The sequence below is a fragment of the Staurois parvus genome, unplaced genomic scaffold (genome assembly GCF_062004578.1).
Source record: "Staurois parvus isolate SC_StPar_1 unplaced genomic scaffold, SC_StPar_1.0 ptg001328l, whole genome shotgun sequence".
Taxonomy (NCBI): Eukaryota; Metazoa; Chordata; class Amphibia; order Anura; family Ranidae; genus Staurois; species Staurois parvus.
Window position 1 is genome coordinate 2,602,930 of NW_028319124.1, and position 22,581 is coordinate 2,625,510.

General features: G+C 43.6%; 1 protein-coding gene across 1 annotated transcript; it reads right to left on the reverse strand.

The window, feature by feature from the left end:
• Window positions 1-7,168: 7,168 nt before the first annotated feature.
• LOC149436929 (uncharacterized) lies at window positions 7,169-21,727 on the reverse strand. Its single transcript, XM_089661250.1, has 5 exons — window positions 21,558-21,727; window positions 17,381-17,533; window positions 11,125-11,220; window positions 8,018-8,080; window positions 7,169-7,926 (listed from the first exon to the last, which is right to left on the reverse strand). The coding sequence occupies exons 1-5, from the start codon at window positions 21,616-21,618 to the stop codon at window positions 7,502-7,504; spliced, it is 798 nt and encodes a 265-aa protein (XP_089517376.1). The 5' UTR covers window positions 21,619-21,727; the 3' UTR covers window positions 7,169-7,501.
• Between the last annotated feature and the right edge of the window lie 854 nt (window positions 21,728-22,581).

Genomic DNA, 22,581 nt, shown 5'->3' on the forward strand with positions numbered 1-22,581 from the left:
TGAGGAGGCGGTACAGGGGCCCATGACAGATTACGGGCCTGGCAGCAGCAATGGGAAGCCCGTAATCTTCCAGCACCCTATGACAAAATGGAACCCACCAGCAGTGTGAGGAGACCTGAAAGTGGCACATGGCAGAGTGTGGCGATGGAGACAGCAGCAATGGGAGGCCGTACAGGGACCCATGACACACTCTGGACCTGGCAGCAGCATGAGGAGGCGGTACGGGGGCCCATGGCAGATTACGGGCCTGGCAGCAGCAATGGGAGGCCCGTAATCTGCCAGCACCCTATGACAAAATGGAACCCACCAGCAGTGTGAGGAGACCTGAAAGTGGCACATGGCAGAGTGTGGCGATGGAGACAGCAGCAATGGGAGGCCGTACAGGGACCCATGACAGATTACGGGCCTGGCAGCAGCATGAGGAGGCGGTACAGGGGCCCATGACAGATTACGGGCCTGGCAGCAGCAATGGGAGGCCCGTAATCTGCCAGCACCCTATGACAAAATGGAACCCACCAGCAGTGTGAGGAGACCTGAAAGTGGCACATGGCAGAGTGTGGCGATGGAGACAGCAGCAATGGGAGGCCGTACAGGGACACATGACACACTCTGGACCTGGCAGCAGCATGAGGAGGCGGTACAGGGGCCCATGGCAGATTACGGGCCTGGCAGCAGCAATGGGAGGCCCGTAATCTGCCAGCACCCTATGACAAAATGGAACCCACCAGCAGTGTGAGGAGACCTGAAAGTGGCACATGGCAGAGTGTGGCGATGGAGACAGCAGCAATGGGAGGCCGTACAGGGACCCATGACAGATTACGGGCCTGGCAGCAGCATGAGGAGGCGGTACAGGGGCCCATGACAGATTACGGGCCTGGCAGCAGCAATGGGAGGCCCGTAATCTGCCAGCACCCTATGACAAAATGGAACCCAACAGCAGTGTGAGGAGACCTGAAAGTGGCACATGGCAGAGTGTGGCGATGGAGACAGCAGCAATGGGAGGCCGTACAGGGACCCATGACAGATTACGGGCCTGGCAGCAGCATGAGGAGGCGGTACAGGGGCCCATGACAGATTACGGGCCTGGCAGCAGCAATGGGAGGCCCGTAATCTGCCAGCACCCTATGACAAAATGGAACCCAACAGCAGTGTGAGGAGACCTGAAAGTGGCACATGGCAGAGTGTGGCGATGGAGACAGCAGCAATGGGAGGCCGTACAGGGACCCATGACAGATTACGGGCCTGGCAGCAGCATGAGGAGGCGGTACAGGGGCCCATGACAGATTACGGGCCTGGCAGCAGCAATGGGAGGCCCATAATCTGCCAGCACAATATGACAAAATGGAACCCACCAGCAGTGTGAGGAGACCTGAAAGTGGCACATGGCAGAGTGTGGCGATGGAGACATGGGCCCCCTGGCCACGTTTGACTTTCTGGCCACATAGTCGACATACGGCTACGTTTACTTCCTCGGGCGGCTTGACGAAAAATTGCCACACCGCCCAGTAGGAATCTTTGCCCCCGCTACTCCTCACTGGCTGACTGCTACTTCCTCCGTGCACACCGGCATCACTACTGGCCGTGGTGGTAGGCTGCAGTGGAGCTGGTGCTCTACTCCGTGGCCGTTTGCCTCCACTGACACTGCTGCGACCCTGCTGCCTCCTGGGCAACCCACCGACTGTTTTGCTCGCTGCCAAGCTGGCACCCTCTTCTCCTGATGATGCGGAAGCAATAGCCTGATGACGACGAGGCTGCCAAGTGCGATCAGCCTCATCATCATCAATTAGGGTCTCCGCCTCACTACTAGCCCCCTCGGCTGCGTGTGGGTCAGGAGACAGACCTGTCTCTAGACCGGCTACCGAGCCACTCTCCTCGCCAGTACTTCTTCACCTGGCTGCTGAAGAGGCGGATGTCTCCCCCCGTTCCTGACCGCCCTCTGTTAGCTCTTCCTCACTGTACAGTGGGGCTGAGCCCACAGCATGCGATACTTCGCTTGGTGAGGGAACACCAAAGGACAGGGGCAGGTAGAGGACACGTGATTTCAGTGGGCTTGCTCCCGGGCCATGCCAACTAACGGTTGTGTCTGACGTACCCACCGACCGTTGGCTGTAGGTGTCAGAGGTGACCTGGGAAGAGGAAGACGATCGAGCCAAGCAATCGATGACGGCAGGGTTGTCGGTGGAGACACGACCGCTGGATGACACCGGGAGCACTGGCCTCTGGCTGCGACTAGTGCTGCCTCGACCCCTTCCTCTGCTGCCACGTCTGCTCGCTCCTGAAACATTGCCTCCTCTGCCACTCCTCTGCGTGTTGTCTGACATACTCTTTAATTCAACGATTCTGTGTCCCTGAGTAACGATTCTGTGTCCCTGAGTAACGATTCTGTGTCCCTGAGTAACGATTCTGTGTCTGTCCCTGAGTAACAATTCTGTGTCCCTCAGTAACAATTCTGTGTCCCTCAGTAACAATTCTGTGTCTGTCCCTGAGTAACAATTCTGTGTCCCTCAGTAACAATTCTGTGTCCCTCAGTAACAATTCTGTGTCTGTCCCTGAGTAACAATTCTGTGTCCCTGAGTAACAGTTCTGTTTCCCTGAGTAACAGTTCTGTGTCCCTGAGTAACAATTCTGTGTCCCTGAGTAACAATTCTGTGTCCCTCAGTAACAATTCTGTGTCCCTCAGTAACAATTCTGTGTCCCTCAGTAACAATTCTGTGTCTGTCCCTCAGTAACAATTCTGTGTCCCTGAGTAACAATTCTGTGTCTGTCCCTGAGTAACAATTCTGTGTCCCTCAGTAACAATTCTGTGTCCCTGAGTAACAATTCTGTGTCCCTCAGTAACAATTCTGTGTCCCTCAGTAACAATTCTGTGTCCCTCAGTAACAATTCTGTGTCTGTCCCTGAGTAACAATTCTGTGTCCCTCAGTAACAATTCTGTGTCCCTCAGTAACAATTCTGTGTCCCTCAGTAACAATTCTGTGTCTGTCCCTGAGTAACAGTTCTGTGTCCCTGAGTAACAATTCTGTGTCCCTGAGTAACAGTTCTGTGTCCCTGAGTAACAATTCTGTGTCCCTGAGTAACAATTCTGTGTCCCTCAGTAACAATTCTGTGTCTGTCCCTGAGTAACAATTCTGTGTCCCTCAGTAACAATTCTGTGTCCCTCAGTAACAATTCTGTGTCCCTCAGTAACAATTCTGTGTCCCTGAGTAACAGTTCTGTGTCCCTCAGTAACAATTCTGTGTCCCTCAGTAACAATTCTGTGTCCCTCAGTAACAATTCTGTGTCCCTGAGTAACAATTCTGTGTCCCTGAGTAACAATTCTGTGTCTGTCCCTGAGTAACAATTCTGTGTCCCTCAGTAACAATTCTGTGTCCCTCAGTAACAATTCTGTGTCCCTCAGTAACAATTCTGTGTCCCTCAGTAACAATTCTGTGTCTGTCCCTGAGTAACAATTCTGTGTCCCTCAGTAACAATTCTGTGTCCCTCAGTAACAATTCTGTGTCCCTCAGTAACAATTCTGTGTCTGTCCCTGAGTAACAGTTCTGTGTCCCTCAGTAACAATTCTGTGTCCCTGAGTAACAGTTCTGTGTCCCTGAGTAACAATTCTGTGTCCCTCAGTAACAATTCTGTGTCCCTCAGTAACAATTCTGTGTCTGTCCCTGAGTAACAATTCTGTGTCCCTCAGTAACAATTCTGTGTCCCTCAGTAACAATTCTGTGTCCCTCAGTAACAATTCTGTGTCCCTGAGTAACAGTTCTGTGTCCCTCAGTAACAATTCTGTGTCCCTCAGTAACAATTATGTGTCCCTCAGTAACAATTCTGTGTCCCTCAGTAACAATTCTGTGTCTGTCCCTGAGTAACAATTCTGTGTCCCTCAGTAACAATTCTGTGTCCCTCAGTAACAATTCTGTGTCCCTCAGTAACAATTCTGTGTCCCTGAGTAACAATTCTGTGTCCCTGAGTAATAGTTCTGTGTCCCTGAGTAACAATTCTGTGTCCCTGAGTAACAATTCTGTGTCCCTCAGTAACAATTCTGTATCCCTCAGTAACAATTCTGTGTCCCTCAGTAACAATTCTGTGTCTGTCCCTGAGTAACAATTCTGTGTCCCTCAGTAACAATTCTGTGTCCCTCAGTAACAATTCTGTGTCCCTCAGTAACAATTCTGTGTCCCTCAGTAACAATTCTGTGTCTGTCCCTGAGTAACAGTTCTGTGTCCCTGAGTAACAATTCTGTGTCCCTGAGTAACAGTTCTGTGTCCCTGAGTAACAATTCTGTGTCCCTCAGTAACAATTCTGTGTCCCTCAGTAACAATTCTGTGTCCCTCAGTAACAATTCTGTGTCTGTCCCTGAGTAACAATTCTGTGTCCCTGAGTAACAGTTCTGTGTCCCTGAGTAACAGTTCTGTGTCCCTGAGTAACAATTCTGTGTCCCTGAGTAACAATTCTGTGTCCCTCAGTAACAATTCTGTGTCCCTCAGTAACAATTCTGTGTCCCTCAGTAACAATTCTGTGTCCCTCAGTAACAATTCTGTGTCCCTGAGTAACAATTCTGTGTCTGTCCCTGAGTAACAATTCTGTGTCCCTGAGTAACAATTCTGTGTCCCCGAGTAACAATTCTGTGTCCCTGAGTAACAATTCTGTGTCCCTCAGTAACAATTCTGTGTCCCTCAGTAACAATTCTGTGTCCCTCAGTAACAATTCTGTGTCTGTCCCTGAGTAACAATTCTGTGTCCCACAGTAATAATTCTGTGTCCCTCAGTAACAATTCTGTGTCCCTCAGTAACAATTCTGTGTTTGTCCCTGAGTAACAATTCTGTGTCCCTGAGTAACAATTCTGTGTCCCTGAGTAACAGTTCTGTGTCCCTGAGTAACAATTCTGTGTCCCTGAGTAACAATTCTGTGTCCCTCAGTAACAATTCTGTGTCCCTCAGTAACAATTCTGTGTCCCTCAGTAACAATTCTGTGTCTGTCCCTGAGTAACAATTCTGTGTCCCTCAGTAACAATTCTGTGTCCCTCAGTAACAATTCTGTGTCTGTCCCTGAGTAACAATTCTGTGTCCCTGAGTAACAGTTCTGTGTCCCTGAGTAACAATTCTGTGTCCCTGAGTAACAGTTCTGTGTCCCTGAGTAACAATTCTGTGTCCCTGAGTAACAATTCTGTGTCCCTCAGTAACAATTCTGTGTCCCTCAGTAACAATTCTGTGTCCCTCAGTAACAATTCTGTGTCTGTCCCTCAGTAACAATTCTGTGTCCCTCAGTAACAATTCTGTGTCCCTCAGTAACAATTCTGTGTCCCTGAGTAACAGTTCTGTGTCCCTGAGTAACAATTCTGTGTCCCTGAGTAACAATTCTGTGTCCCTGAGTAACAGTTCTGTGTCCCTGAGTAAAAATTCTGTGTCCCTGAGTAACAGTTCTGTGTCCCTGAGTAACAATTCTGTGTCCCTCAGTAACAATTCTGTGTCCCTGAGTAACAATTCTGTGTCTGTCCCTGAGTAACAATTCTGTGTCCCTGAGTAACAGTTCTGTGTCCCTGAGTAAAAATTCTGTGTCCCTGAGTAACAGTTCTGTGTCCCTGAGTAACAGTTCTGTGTCCCTCAGTAACAATTCTGTGTCCCTCAGTAACAATTCTGTGTCCCTCAGTAACAATTCTGTGTCCCTCAGTAACAATTCTGTGTCTGTCCCTGAGTAACAATTCTGTGTCCCTGAGTAACAATTCTGTGTCCCTCAGTAACAATTCTGTGTCCCTCAGTAACAATTCTGTGTCCCTGAGTAACAATTCTGTGTCCCTGAGTAACAATTCTGTGTCCCTGAGTAACAATTCTGTGTCCCTGAGTAACAGTTCTGTGTCCCTGAGTAACAATTCTGTGTCCCTGAGTAACAATTCTGTGTCCCTCAGTAACAATTCTGTGTCCCTCAGTAACAATTCTGTGTCCCTCAGTAACAATTCTGTGTCCCTCAGTAACAATTCTGTGTCTGTCCCTGAGTAACAATTCTGTGTCCCTCAGTAACAATTCTGTGTCTGTCCCTGAGTAACAATTCTGTGTCCCTGAGTAACAGTTCTGTGTCCCTGAGTAACAATTCTGTGTCCCTGAGTAACAATTCTGTGTCCCTGAGTAACAATTCTGTGTCCCTGAGTAACAATTCTGTGTCTGTCCCTGAGTAACAATTCTGTGTCCCTGAGTAACAGTTCTGTGTCCCTGAGTAACAATTCTGTGTCCCTGAGTAACAATTCTGTGTCCCTAAGTAACGATTCTGTGGCCCTAAAGTCTCTTTGGCCCTAACTCTGTCCTTAATACAGAGAGGTCTGTCTCTCTTGAATGACCGGAGGCTAATGGAGAATTCTAAGATGGCCGCAATTTATAGCTCGACCATTACACAGTGCTGGCTGGCTGGCTGCTGATTGGCTAATGCGATCACATGTCATGAATGAATGCATTATGGGTCAGCGCACCTTGTCTGCGCGCCTTCCCAGAGATCCCCGCTCTGTCGCCACACATGTCGCCGCCATTTTTGGAAAATTTCGATTCGCGCATCCGAAGTCTGCTAATTTTCGGATTCGGCGCGAATCGAATTTTTCCTAATCTTCGAAACGAATTCCACTTCGCCAAGTTCGATTCGCTCATCTCTAGTCCTTATATAAACAGAGAGGGTTTTACCAGTTCCTCCAATCACACTGTGTTACAGTGAAGCCCAACACTAGCAGGGTCTTGACATATAGGAGAATCACATGCATAACACATTCAAATTGCCCTTCACATAAGTCAAAGCATGTGGTGCAAACCCTCTAAACATAAAATGATGCCCTCTGGAAGGCAATGCATTGCATAGGCCCCTCCAGTAATGGACACTGGTCCAGAGTAAGTCCCCATGAGTGACAATGGCACTTTCAACTTCACCCTGCACAGAGATTTTCCAACTCACAGGACAACAATCCAAGTGCCAGCAGACAGAGTGTCCATCACTCCGTAATTAACCCTTTACACACACAAACAATAGCTGCCAACACAAGTTTTAAAAGAAACACACGCTGTTTGAAGTGTCTGTTATAGTAACTCTGACCTTTGAGAATTAACAAATGTCTGCAACACCCTCTGCCATGATAGATAGGGAAGAAAGAAGACCTGCCTAAAGTTGTAACCATTGCCTACTCTACCTAAAACAAAAAGAAACGTTTTGGCCATAGATACAATTTAATTTTCAATTTTAAATGGACAGTTTTAACAGTGGAAACAAAAACATCAAAAGCTGTTGGTAACACATTCCAACACCATAAGCAGTGGTATAGAGTTGTCTCTTCCCTCCCTTGGCAGCTATAACAGCTTCCACTCTTCTTGGGGGCTTTCAGCAAGATTTTGGAGTGTGTCTGTGGGAATTTTTGCTCCTTTTGCCAAAAGAGCATTTGAGAGGTCAAATACTGATGTAGGATTAGAAGACATCCAATCCGCATTCCAATGGTATTCCACTTCAGGTACCATTTATTAAAGAAATATTCAGTAAAATATGTTTAAGCACAGCACTGAACACAAGCTCCTCCATCCTGTAGATTTCCTTCAAGGCTTCGTGCTTTCCAACGGCTCCATATACCAGTGCCCGTGTAAAGCATAATGACTCTTTCTCGATTATTTCCAAAGTTAAAATAAAGGCTTTCTCCTTCAACCCCCAGCAGAGTTTCATTGGTGCAAACCCAGTTTAGGACCCTTTCATTGTCACATTCATAGAGTCGCAGTGGCTGGTATGAACGTTGTTTCTCTGCACCTACACATAGTCCCTCCTTTGTGCTCATAAGCCTGCCTCTTGGAAGCCAGCGGAAAAACTGAGTGTAAGACTCTGGGGAGCATTCCGAGGCGGTAAGCTCATATAGATATGGGGAGCTGGAGGAGCGCACTTCAGCACACTTCTCATGAGCTTCACTATAAACAAGGAAAGAACCTGTGGAGGTAAAATGCAAATGATCAAACTCAAGAATATAAATCTGAGATATATGTCCACATAGCAATACTTGAGAAAATGCATTATATACCCAGAGATGCCAATTTTTTCTGTTCTTCTTTTAAGAATTCCATTTCAGTTTTCATAGAAGAATCTAAGAAAAAAGACATTTACCATTTCTAAAAGAACGTTAGGGGGAAAAAATCTTATACATATTGAACATCAAACTATGGTACCACCTTTGAGAGTGACATTTTCTACAAAGAAAAGTAACTTTCTCTTACGACTATTCATATAATTAGTTCACCATCCTCTCTGCAATGCAGTCAACTTACCTTTAAATAGTTCTCTTGAATCTGAATGTAATAGGCTTCCTCTTCTAGCTTGAAATAACTATCAGTCTTTCATTTATTGCATATGCTATAACTGATGGCCTGACCATGTGGGCTAAAGGGAGAGGCACATGAGGTTTTCCTGAATGGATTACATTTCACAGGTTGTGAACAGGGCAAGAGCTGGATGACCCCTTTTTGGGCCAAAGAGAGTGTGAGGTCACAACCGCGCCTTTCCACCTCTTACAACCAGAGAATGCTTTACATTCATTGAGAAAATGCAAAGCATTCTCTAAATGGCACCTGTGCCAAGTCGCTGACCTCATGTGTTCAGAATGCAGCAGGGCAGCTGCTCAGCACAGGACCCAGAAGCTAGTGGAGATCACTGGAGTAGCTGTGTTTGCTACAGTGATTTCCAGCTTCTCGAAGGTTCCACAGGTACTATATATGTTTGTTTCATTGGTAAAAGCTGGACCAATGTAACCAGGGCTGCTGTTAGAAACCACAGGGCCCCATACAGCCAACCTGGCTGCCCCCCCCCCCTTCCAAAAAAAACATAGTATACTATGCTTCAGTTATGAATGTACACAGTGAGTGATTGGTACTGATCATTCACTGTGTTCATTCAGGAAAGAAAGGGGCTGGTAAATGTGCCGTATTTACTGAACTCTTCCACCACTCTCCATCCTGAAAGATCTTATTGTGTGCATGTAGCTGCTGAAAGGAGAAGGGGAAAGCTGGCAGCACTGTGGAAGTGAGGGCACACGGGGGGGGTCTGGGAAGCAGGAGAAACGTATGGTGCATAGGGAGGGTGGTGGGGGGCAATTACTGGAACCGATCCCCTGTATGGCTCCCTCTGCAGCAGCTGAAAGCCAGCGGAAGGGAGAGGAGAAGAGCCAACTTTCAGCTGCTGCAGAGAGAGTCATACAGGGGGATCAGTTCCAGTAAATACGTCCTCTCACCATACCACTCACCCTCCATGCCCTCATGCTCTGTGCCTACTGGCTGTCAAGAGCAGTACCCTCAAAATGATACAGTTTGATGAGTTAGTTAAAGATTTTGCAGATGCTAAATGCAGGAAAAAATACTTTTTGTAAATATTGTAGTGTGATATATGACTTGCCAGTTCCAATTACATGTGTAATGTGTATTCTTACAGACAATAAAATTTAGAAAAGAAATCAGACAAATGTCTTCTTTGGAACCTAACCTATTTTTTTTTAGAACAAATGCAGTTTATCATTCATTTCAGTTAATTTTTTTATTTGTCATATAATTTAATTTCTATGTTGAGGGGAAATTGAACTACCCCGGCCCCCCCAAAGTGTAAATCTGGCACTGCCAGTAGGTGGAACCTTGGTAGAATGGACCCAAGTAGAATCCAGTTGTAACAAAGGGTAGCCCCCTCTTTTTTCTGTAACAAACATACACACATTCAGGGTGGTAACCCTTTATCAAGAGGGTTGTGAGCAGAGGCAGACTGACCATTCGGGCATTGCCTCAGGACCTGGGATCAATAGAGGGCCCCATAAGAGGCTCCACAGATGTCAAACAGGGGCAGCATATTTAGGTCTGTCTGAATAATGTGTCTGCCTCAAAACTCGGACACATTATTCAGACAGGAATGTGACTCTGAGCGGGACCTGATAGGATGGAGCAGATGGGGAGGCAGGAGAGATATGGACCCAAAGAGCAGAGGACTGCTGGTGACAGTGTAGGGAGCGAAGGAGGTGACATGCTCAGATCCTGGAAGTAGCTCACCTTCCACTTCACATGGTGGCAGAGTGAGTCAGGGTACCGGGCAGTGGGATTGCCTTGTTACATGCTGCTGGTGACGGGCAGTGGGAAGGTGAGAGGAGCCCATAATATTATTGGTACACTGACAACTCCCCTTACAAGCCCCCTCCCTCTCTCTCTCAACCCCTCACTCTCTCGCCCCTTTTCTCTCTCACCCCCCTCCCTCTTACCCCCACTCTCTCTCTCTCCCCCATTCTCTTTCACCCCTCACTAACTTCCCTCTTTTTCTCACTGCCATCCCTTTGTCATCTCCCCTTTCTCTCACTCCCTCCTTCACCCCCCTCTCTTTCTAACTGCTCACCCTCTAGCTCAACCCCCCACCTCCCCTCTTACCTCTCCTCTCTCTCTCACCCCCTTCCCCCCACCCCAGCACTCTCCACCCCCTCCCTCTTGCTCTCATTGCCCACCCTCTGTCATATAACCTTTCTCTCTCTCGCGCCCTCCCCCCCCATCCTCCCTCTATCTTATTCCCTCTCTCTCACCTCCCCTCTCTCTTTCTCACCCCCTCCTCTCACACCCACTCCTCTCTCTCTCACCCCTCCTCTCTCTCACCCCCTCTCTCTCTCACTCCCCCCACATGGCAGCCATCTTTAAACCTGAAAGTGCTCAGTGGCTTCTATGGAAATAAACCAGAAACATTCATTCAGGCTTTGCTGCAGTAAATATTTAAATGCCCCTTCTATGCACCTAAGCTGCAATATGTAGGTGGGGCGTTGTGTGGGTGTGGTTTGAGTGTGGGCGGGGACACAGGGGTCCGCATGATCTCTTATTGCTCGGGGGACCCATGAGTTGCCAGTCAGCCCCTGGTTGTGAGCACTTTACGTTAGCACTAGCCCATATACTTTTGACAAATAGGTGTGTCAAAGGGTCCCACAAATAAATACAGTCGTTTTGCAAATCACTAGCCAGATGCTGACAGTTGGAGATGCACTTTTTCCATTTTATGATTTTATTTAATTACAATAATAAAAAACAGCAGATCAGTTATAAATTGCTTGATAAGGATCAGATCTTAGGACCCACAGATCATTTATAACAGAGACTACTACATTAGTGGTGTTATACTTACATTTTGGTAGAATGATCCCGAGGACAGAGAGAGTTGAGATGAGCATTAGACCACCAAAGCACAAAACAAACAGGAATTTCCTTCTTTGATAACAACCTGTGACATAGGACACAGATGATGACCGATTTTTACATCTCAGACAATATATATATATTTTAAACCTACCGTATACACTTTTTTTTAAAGAAAAATTATATATCTTGTACAGGATGCCAAGGATGGTTCCTGGACTGGTACTATGTAGCACCAATATTTGGGTTATGGTCCCTTTAAGGGAAATGTGTGTGTAGTCAGGGGTCTCATCTGTAATGGGTGAGGAATTTCGGGGTAGTCAAGTAAAGAAGATGAATGACCCACCATCCTCTCGGTATTGGTAGAGACTTATTTGCGACCAGGGGCGGACTGACCATTTGGAAAAGCGGGCACTGCCCGAGGGCCCGGGGTCAGTAGGGGGCCCCATAAGATGCCCCTGGTACCTTTCCTAGGCTTTTTTGAGTTTGGGCAAGGACACAGGGGCCCCATGATCCCCTATTGCCCGGGGGCCCCATGAGTTGTCAGTCCGCCCCTGTTTGGGACCCGGAATTTTGGAGGTCTGGAGTGACGTTCAGGTAGGAAAAGGACCTGCACTCTTAACTACAGGGATTCCAATCCCACAGGGTTAAGCAGCCTCCAAGAAGCAGCACATACAACAGGAGGTTCATAGTACTAGGTGTGGTGGTGTAGGAGCTGAGAGACCTGGCTGTGTGCTACAAACTGGGAAAATATCTGAAGCTGGACACTGCTAACCCTGGGGTAAAGCCCTTGCTTGACTTTTGCATATCTAATAGTTTGATTTGTGCTGAAGATAAGTAGACTTATTGTGTTGCATATTGTGAAATTTTGTTTTGCTAATGGCAACTCTCTTTTGTTTTCTTAAAGAAAAATAAAGAATTTTATACTTACAATAATGGCTGTTGCATATGGTCCCGAGATGCTAGATCCCCTGAACTTTACAATATATATTTAGTATTTTATATTTACCACTTGCTGCCAGAAGGTGGCAAGCTATATGCAGATTTTTTGCACTCTTGAGCCCCATTCACACCTACAATATCTCCCAAAAGTGAGTTCACCCCTCACATTTTTATAAATATTCTATTATAACTTTTCATGTGACAACACTGAAGAAATGACACTTTGCTACAATGTGAGGTAGTGAGTGTACAGCTTGTATAACATGTAAATTTGCTGTCCCCTCAAAATAACTCAACACACAGCCATTCATGTCTAAACTGCTGGCAACAAAAGTGAGTACACCACTAAGTGACAATGTCCAAATTGGGCCCAGTTAGCCAGTTTCCCTCCCCGGAGTCATGTGACTTGTTAGTGTTACAAGGTCTCAGGTGTGTTAAATTTGGTGTTATCGCTCTCACTCTCTCATACTGGTCACTGGAAGTTCAACATAGCACCTCATGGCAAAGAACTCTCTGCGGATCTGAAAAAAAAGAATTGTTGCTCTACATAAAGATGGCCTAGGCTCTGGATACTGGATGACATAAGACTTTGTTCAATGTATGGGCGGAGATGCATGCCTTCTGTGCCTGCACTACTGATGTCTACAATGAGCCATTCGTGTGGCAGTGGTGCAGGTGTAGAATGATCTTCAATGACTGAAGGCCGGGTTCATGCACCACCACCCTATTTCATTTTCATGCTTGATACATTTCCTTATAGGATCAAAGTGGGCTTAGCAGGGACCTAAAGGCCAATTTGAAAATGTAAACATCTACTTGCCGGCGCCACAAAGTGTCTGCATTTCAGTGATGCTGTTTTCATAGAGATGTTTTCCTGAGAGCAGGTAGAAGGGACTGAGTTATCATTACAGGGAAGGGGGCATTTCAGAGGCTAATAATTCAGTGAAGGAGTAAGAGTCTGACACCAAAGCATCTTGAAATGAAAGCAATCACTCTTTATTTTAGAGGCTATAGAAGGGGATGTAGAATTTGATTTATAGCAATAAACATCAGCGTCTAAGGCTAATGTGTTGCTACAGATTACATCCATTATCTCTCTTTTAAACTATAGTGGAAACACAATCACTAAACGTTTCAACCTTAAACACGTTAATATAATTTCAAACGTCATTATTAATTTTTTTTTAATTTGCAACTTTGGGCTGCATGTACACTGTGCCTTAAGCCCATGTGCGTCAAATCTCATTGTTTTTGTGTGCCTGAGAGACACAGGTGCAGCCAAATCTATGACTGGCTGAAATATGTGTCTGGACCAGGGGCGGACTGACAACTCATGGGGCCCCCGGGCAATAGGGGATCATGGGGCCCCTGTGCCCTTGCCCAAACTCAAAAAAGGCTATGAAAAAGGTACCAGGGGCATCTCATGGGGCCCCCTACTAACCCCCCAGGCAATAGGGGATCATGGGGCCCCTGTGTTCTTGCCCAAACTCAAAAAAGCCTATGAAAAAGTTACCAGGGGTATCTCATGGGGCCCCCTACTGACCCCGGGCCCTCGGGCAGTGCCCAGGTTTCCAAATGGTCAGTCCGCCCCTGGTCTGGACTGTGCATGGAGTGGCACTAGTGCTTAGGGTTGTATGCATTCAGGGCCATATGGTCAGAATTAGGGTTGCACCAATACCAAGCATTGCCGATACCAAGCATTTGCACGGGTACTTGTACTTGTGCAAATGCTCCGATACCTAAATACGATACCTTTGCAGTGCAATTTGAGCCAATGCAATATGAATGGGCTCAAATCGCACGGCATAGAATAGCATGCAATTTGAACAGGAATGTGGTGTGATTCCTGTCCAAATCGCATGCGGTTTCCAGCACCTCACCTGTGCGCACCCAGGATTGTCAACCTGGATTCACACAGGAGCGGTGAGAGAAACCACATGCGATCTGGACAGGAATCACACCACATTCCTGTTCAAATTGCATGCTATTCTTTTCGGTGCGATTTGAGTCCATTCATTTTGTATGGGCTCAAATCGTATTGCAAAGGTATCAGTAATTGGTATCGACAAGTACTTGAGTACAAATATCGATACTCTTACTGGCTGGTAAAAAACCATTCCCTACCTGGAATGCAGAATCTAGGCATTCTGGGCACATATCCCTGAATGCATTTGACCCTAAACATGAGTACCACTTGGTATAGCATCCAGCTGTTACTTATTTCAGCCTGTCATAGATGTTGACAGGCTGCTGATAGCAGGGCTGAATGCTGCTCCTGTGCATTCTAGGTGCCCAAAAACATTGGGATTTGATGCATGTGGGCTAAAGGTAAAGTATACATGAAGTCCTAATGTGAATCTGTGCCTAGATGATGCACACACTAAGTATATACATATTTTACATATTTTTAACAAGCAGGAAAAGTGCTTTAAAACAAGACCTCTGTATCTATAAGCATAAAGAAAAAATGAATCACAAAGTTCTCAACATAGGCAATGTGTTTTTTTTCATGGAGAACAAATCCTTGCAGGCTGCCAACCTTCTAATGTAAACAACTAGCAACTGTTCCTAAGGCTAGGTTCACATTTGTGCAAACTGATAAGAGGCATGGAGGAGCTCAGCTATGAGGAAAGATTAGAGGAACTGAATTTATTCTCTCTTGAGAAGAGAAGATTAAGGGGGGATATGATCTCCATGTATAATACATAAGGGGGGAGATATGATCTCCATGTATAATACATAAGGTGGGATATGATCTCCATGTATAATACATAAGGGGGGATATGATCTCCATGTATAATACATAAGGGGGGATATGATCTCCATGTATAATACATAAGGGGGGATATGATCTCCATGTATAATACATAAGGGGGGATATGATCTCCATGTATAATACATAAGGGGGGATATGATCTCCATGTATAATACATAAGGGGGGATATGATCTCCATGTATAATACATAAGGGGGGATATGATCACCATGTATAATACATAAGGGGGGATATGATCTCCATGTATAATACATAAGGGAGGATATGATCTCCATGTATAATATGTAAGGGGGGGTATGATCACCATGTATAATACATAAGGGGGGATATGATCTCCATGTATAATACATAAGGGGGGATATGATCTCCATGTATAATACGTAAGGGGGGTATGATCACCATGTATAATATGTAAGGGGGGATATGATCTCCATGTATAATACATAAGGGGGGATATGATCTCCATGTATAATACATAAGGGGGGATATGATCTCCATGTATAATACATAAGGGGGGATATGATCTGCATGTATAATACATAAGGGGGATATGATCTCCATGTATAATACATAAGGGGGATATGATCTCCATGTATAATACATAAGGGGGATATGATCTCCATGTATAATACATAAGGGGGATATGATCTCCATGTATAATACATAAGGGGGGATATGATCTCCATGTATAATACATAAGGGGGAATATGATCTCCATGTATAATACATAAGGGGGGATATGATCACCATGTATAATACATAAGGGGGGATATGATCAACATGTATAAATACATCAGTGGTTCATATAGTGAACTCGGTGTAGAGTTATTCACCCTGAGGTCATCACAGAGGACAAGGTGGCACTCTTTACATCGGTAGGAAAAGAAATGTAATCTCCAAACACGGAAAGGTTTCTGCACAGTGAGAGCTGTGAAAATGTGGAATAGACTTCCTCAAGAGTTGGTTCTGGCCAGCTCAGTGGATTGCTTCAAAAAAGTCCTGGATTCTTTCTTGGATACACAGAATATAACTGAATACTAACATTTATAGGTAAGGTTGATCCAGGGAATATCCGATTACCTCTCGGGGGATCAGGAAGGAATTTTTTTTTCCCTGCAGGAGCAAATTGGATCATGCTTTGATGAATTGTTTGCCTTCCTCTGGATCAACTGTGGGTGTAGGATTATAACTTTTATTTTTTTTAATGGTTGAACTGGATGGACTTTTGTCTTTTTTCAGCCAGACTAACTATGTAACTATGTAATACATGTAAAATAGCACAAGTCCCCACAGTACACAAAAACCACATATCCGTTTTGAAGGCTTACAGAGGTTAATTGTTATTAGCACTCCAATGTACCTTGCTAAAGTAAAATCAGGCAGAAAAATGCACGGTAACAAAGTACATTGTGTTTTGGTCCAGACCAATTTAAAAAAAGGGGCATGAACTTATTTAGTGCAATTTAAAAGCAGTAGGCAGCCCATTCAAATAAATAGGCTGCCCTACCTCAATACACAATGCGCTGCAATGCATTTGCGCTGCTGAATTGTACAAATGTGAACCAACCTAGTCTAACCTGTTAGAAACTGGGGTCTTTATTGTGAATTTATTAATTTGTAAGGATCAACAAAGGCACCTAGAGAGGTTGTGGATGGCTTGTTTTAAAGTTCTTTTGCAGCTTTTTAGGAATATACAGCATGAATAATTTGTTTGAATAGTCTGAACACAGATGCACTTTAAAAAAAAGTGAGCTCCTGCTGAATGGCCAACCTCTCACGCAGGTTTCCGAAAGAGATTATAAGTGACCATCTCAGCACAGATTATGCACATATTGCCACTATGTCTACATCCGGAAACCCACCCTGAGATATGCCATGAAGCCATCACTGGAGATGTAACAAAGGAAAACAAAAAGTGAAAACAAGAATTTTACTTTAAATGGTATTTTCATGTTACACCGTGCTTTAGGAAGCTAAAAGTCATTCCGTTAGAGTTTAATGTGTTACTGAACCCTGGACCCTGCATTCAATATATCTGGTCTCCCACAGTACACAGAATATAGAAATGCCATTATTTTAGTAAATATAAACTGCTAAATACCTTTTCTCATCATCAATATATAGCAGTCATGTGACTTCTATCAGCGTCCAGCCGAGCACTGGTTAAAACTTGAGGGAGGAGTTCTCATTCTCCCTGGATTGTCCTTTGAGGCTGCATAACCCCTGACCCTCTGCCTGGACAGTGCTGATTGGGCCTGTGCTGATCACATGCACTCTTTCAAGAAAAAAAAAACAACTCTCTAGCAATACACACCAAATTGAGCATGTGCAGCGTGTCCCAAAGGCTCTGTTCTATCATTACAGTATAAGAAGGGGAGGATCATAGAAGACAGGATCAAACAGCCTTTTTTACACAATGCATAGGATTAACCCCTTAGGTTCCACAGTGAGTATAACAAGCATGCTTTACTGCATATACAGACCGATGTTACTGTTGTGGGTTTAGAAACACTTTAAGAAAATGTTACCTTGTCTTGGTTGTCCACGATTCCAGTGAAGTCCAGTTTCTTCCACACTGCTCCCTGTAGAAGATAATCTCCACAGATGCTCTGGATCTGGTTTTTCTGTACTGCGTATTGGTTCATATAAGCTTTCCTCCTGTAGGTAGATGTTACTATGCTCTGAAGAGAGAAACCGGATGACGGTGATCTAATTTACGGCAATTGCATCTTTTTTTGTTTTAACATTTCTCTTTTTTTTGGTAAAATGAACCTATTGTTTCTGCAGACAGCACCAGTGCCTAGAAAGTGGAACAAAGGCTGGCCATACGTGGGCCTTTTTTAAGTTCAACAAGCGGGTTGAACAAAAAAGTCTGATCTGATTCCCCAGTCTCCACATTCGAGGCAGCTGAGGAAATCCACCCCACTGTACTATTCTACAGTATTTCGACAGTGTTTTCCCCTCTGTCAGAATACACAGATCAGAGCTGCAGCCTATTGCCTGTAGAGAGTTGGTTGAGCAGCTTTTATCCAACAGATCTGACCATTGGTAGATTGACTTCTGTTCAATCTACCAATGGTCACACATGGATTGACATTTGGCCGGTCCCTAATGAAACAGCTTTACACTAGACACCAACTTGGGAACTCCTAGGACGTAAGGTTTTTAGACATGTATCTGTCTCCTATTTTATCCCTAAAAGATATGATTGGGAAACATTTCCTTTCCTCTCCATAACCCTCCTACTCGCATAGCCATTGAAGCTAGCTTACATTGTAAATAACCCTGGAGTTAGGTTATAAACAAAGTTCTTTAGGGATGAAGGGAATGGAGAGTTTTATTGTCCCTGAAATGTTAGTGAAAATTAGGGAAGAAAAACTAAGTTATTGGTGTTTTTTTAAGAATGGAATAGGCTTTGGCTCCTGAATGTTATGGAAGCTCCTTTCAACTATCCTGGACCTTTTCTTTTTACACAAAATGGCTCCATATGGGCCTCATGATTTAAAGTCTTTTTTACAAAAAGAAAAAAAAAAAGACAGTGAAAAAAGTAAAATAGGCATTTTAAAATAATAAAATTACAAAAATAATCAGATATACATATAAAAGGGAAAATATAATGAACATTAATATAAACCATATCTAAATCCAAAAACAAAAAAATTTAATTTATTGCGTCTAATCAGTCCTTAGATGTGATGGCTAATTTTTTTTTTTTCAGACTAAGAACAGAAAACGGCCTATTGATCATACAGAAATGCAGTGTCCTTGCCACGTCCTGTGAGCTTAAACAAAAAACCTTAAAGCAAAACTTTTTCTTTCATTTTGGATAGAGCAAGGGAGGGTTATAACCTCTGTGAGTTTATTTTTTGCCATCTGTGTTCCACTGGGGAGATTTAACTTCACTTCCTGTCCAATAGCTAAAACAGGAAGTGAGCGATAATCCCCATAAATTAGGGGAATTCATTGGGGACCCCCACGTCACTAGAGCTAGTGTTTGGATGGGAAAATTTCCCCTCTATTACTTTTCTAGGGACAACCCAAAATTAGGGGTTTTCTTTACTTTCACTTTCAGTGATAATGATAAACAGGACAAACAGATAAGGTGAATCTCCTTAACTGGGGCAAAACACCATTAATAACCGAATAGATGTTCTAGTCCATCTCCACTCTATCCAAAAGTAAAAAAAAAAAAAATGTGCCTTTAGTTATAGATGAATCAGAGTAACTTGCGAGCCACAGGTGTGATAATTACTAGAGGATCGCAAACATGAAACACATAACTACAACTGTTTTGGAAATATCTACAAATAATATATGTTGCGCTCCTAAATACTTCTCAATAAATAATAATTAAATTATTACCATTAAATTAATTCAAATTATGATACAAATAACTAATAAAAGTGTATAAATACCAAAAAATATTTAAATAGGTAGTTTCAACTAATCAATCTCCTCCAAATAAATATCAAAATAATTCCACATGAAATACTCCTCTGAAAAATTTTTTTTACCAAGTACTCATAAATCATCTATTAGTGACATGATGTACTTACTAATACCCTCAGTTTAATTTATATTCATAATACCCTCATTTAATATAATAAAAATAGTAAACCAACTAATAACCCTCAACTAAAACGCATTTAGATGATCCCCCATAAATAAAAATAACCAAATGCTCATAAATAATTAGTAGTGATTAGTATGAATCCAAATATCATCAAAGTAATAGTCCCATTGAATAAACAATTGTTTATATATAGTGACTTGGTGCTTGTTGTTCTTCAAATTGTGACTTTTGTGAATCCTTCAAATAGTGAAGATGTGCGCTCACCTCCTTTGATGCCTGCAATTAGGCTATACACGCTTTCAGTTCACTTTCCCTGGAACCTGCTGGACATATACTTTTGCTGGTGAAATAGGGAGATCCTTCCTTTAGGAGTAATGGATGTATCCTCTGGTGGCTGATTATCCCCTCAGGGATTACACACTCCTTTTGTTATCCCAGACCTCCTAATTATCCTCTCCTTGTGTTACTCCGCATGCAGGAAGAAATAGAGGACATAGTGCTTTACCTTTTAAAACTTTTTATTCCCACCATCCAAGTATTAAACTCACATTACACAGGTTTAAGTAACGCAATATCCCATTGGAAATCCTCTGCTGGCCTCTGAGTCATACACCTGCCGTCTATCGTGTTGTGCAGCTCCTCTCCGAGTGATGACGTAGCCCCGAGACGGCAGGTGTATGACTCAGAGGCCAGCAGAGGATTTCCAATGGGATATTGCGTTACTTAAACCTGTGTAATGTGAGTTTAATACTTGGATGGTGGGTTTTACTATTTTTATTATATTAAATTAGGGTATTATGAATATAAATGAAATTGAGGGTATTATTAAGTACATCATGTCACTAATAGATGATTTATGAGCACTTGGTAAAAACATTTTTTTAGAGGAGTATTTCATGTGGAATTATTTTGATATTTATTTGGAGGAGATTGATTAGTTGAAACTATCTATTTAAATATTTTTTGATATTGATGCCTTTAGTTATACTTTAAGCTTGTCATAGACAATTTGAATCTCAGCCAGTTCAGCAGGGACTGGCTGAGATTCTAACCATGTATGGGTAGGTAGAATGTACCCAAGTTCCAGCATGTGGGATTTTTGATGCGATTTTTGCCAGAGGCTATAGCCCTTAACAATAAATCACTGTGTGTTCTCCTGACAGGGATGGCTCCCTGCAACAACCCCCAATGAGAGAACACAATAGCTCCGTGGGAGTGATTCCCCCATCAACAATAATCAAAGGCTTTTTAAAAAGCCTTTAATTATTTATTTATTGCTTGTTTTTATGTTTAGATATGCTTCACATAAACCTAATTATCCTAAATACACCCTCCGAAAAAACAAACCCCATAAATAAAGAATAAAAACACAATCTTGTTTCAAACCAATTTAGCCTAGATAGTTCAGTGAGCAAAACTGAGAGTTTTAAAACATATTGCTGACTGCGAAATTGGAAATTTCACAGCAGAATCAGTTTTGCTGATATCACTCCATTTGTCCCTTATGAATAGCAATCATTATTGTAAACATGTTTTTAGAAGGGTAAGGTTAACTGAAAAAAAATATATATATATACATATATAAAAGACTTTTGTTGATTCGCTGGAGACTGAATCACTTATTGGCTATCAGGATATAAGGAGGCTTTTCCCAGCACACCATTAACAAAACTAAAAGGGACATCAAACAAAGACAACTCCGTTACCTCTAGGGAAATTGGGTAGCACCCACATAGCACTGCTCCCTGTGAACCCCAGCCTTGCCTGGGCTGCTGAATGCTCTTCAACAGACGCTTTTGTTGAAATAAATTGCACTTAAGTAGTGGGTCTCAATGCCTTAAGGCTGAGAACTACTGTATAAGTGAAATTTATTTCATAAAATCTCAAACTCTTGAAGGTAGCTCCTGGAACCATTTTTTTTCTGTTCAGCTAAGAGAGACAGAAAAGTGATGGACAATCCCTACTTAGCCAAAGGATTTACTCAACAAATGTCCTTTTGGGAACCAAAAGTTAATTAGCACTTTAGCATGCAATATGCACATCCAAATAGCTGATTTGAGATGTCACCTTCTCTGAGTGTAATAGCAATATTCACCCAAAATTTAAATACATTAAGCAGTCTTCATAAATACCTGATGGACTTCTCTTTAGCGCATTCTCTTCAAAGGGAACAATATCCACATTACCATACATCTTCCTGCACTAGACAGCCAGTATGAGCACCTCTGCCTGTTCAATGGAGTTACATCCACATACAGAACATTTGCACAATTTGCAAAATATGTACTTACAGGACATGTGTAATGCCTGCAGCCTATGATATTCCAGTTGTTGGTCACATTTATGTCATTGGTGAGGCCAAAAGGAAGAGATAGGGAAAGGAAGGAACACTGTCACTCAGGAAACTGAGGCAGACACAAAGATGCCCTCTGTTCTATAGGAAATATATTACTTATTATAGATATTATACTTATCATTATACCTGGTTTATATAGGACCATATCTCCCACAGTGACTTACAAGGTAAATTAGGATAAAAGGTTCATCCTTGAAATTTCTGTGATATTTGTAAGATTTCTGTGAAATTTCGAAATTTTATTAAAATGCATTGGCATCAAAGGGTAAGGCAAAATTAAGAAGATGTTTGGTGGTTTTTAAGGGTAAAATGATCTTTTAAGAGAATCTTCTTTCAACTATCCTGAACCTGTTCTTCTGCCTGTCCCAACTTGGGAATCTGCACCCACTAAGGGTGTAATGGCAAACCAGGACATGTTGAGGCAGTGGGGTGGATGCAGTGGCACATTAAGGTTTTGCGCTGCCCTAGGCAACACAAAAGTCTCCCCCCCTCTTTCCTGCAGAGAGAGCCTGACATTGACCAACAACACCTCTGCCCCCCCAAGAAGGCTTCCACTACCACCTTCCCCCCCTCCCCCCGGCTCTAGAGAGAAAGACATTCACCTTCACAGGTACGGACATCCCTGGGTACGAGAGTCAGGCTCTGCATACATCGTCAAGCAGCCCGCAGCCTCTCTTGGATCCCACCTGCTCCCCATGCCGCGAGTGTTCCTTCTTTTGGGTGGCAGTGCTACACCCCTGAAAAATGGATGGTGGCAAAAGCCACAGAGTTGACACACAATGTTTGGCTTGCCTGCTTGC

What these genes read in the sequence shown, in the direction of transcription:
- LOC149436929 (XM_089661250.1), bottom strand. Translation starts at nt 21,618, where the DNA reads ATGTATGGTAATGTGGATATTGTTCCCTTTGAAGAGAATGCGCTAAAG. An exon ending in TCGTGGACAACCAAGACAAG is followed by an intron (nt 11,221 to 17,380) that starts GTAACATTTTCT and finishes CCTATGTCACAG; the next exon opens with GTTGTTATCAAAGAAGGAAA. An exon ending in GAAAAAATTGGCATCTCTGG is followed by an intron (nt 7,927 to 8,017) that starts GTATATAATGCA and finishes TTACCTCCACAG; the next exon opens with GTTCTTTCCTTGTTTATAGT.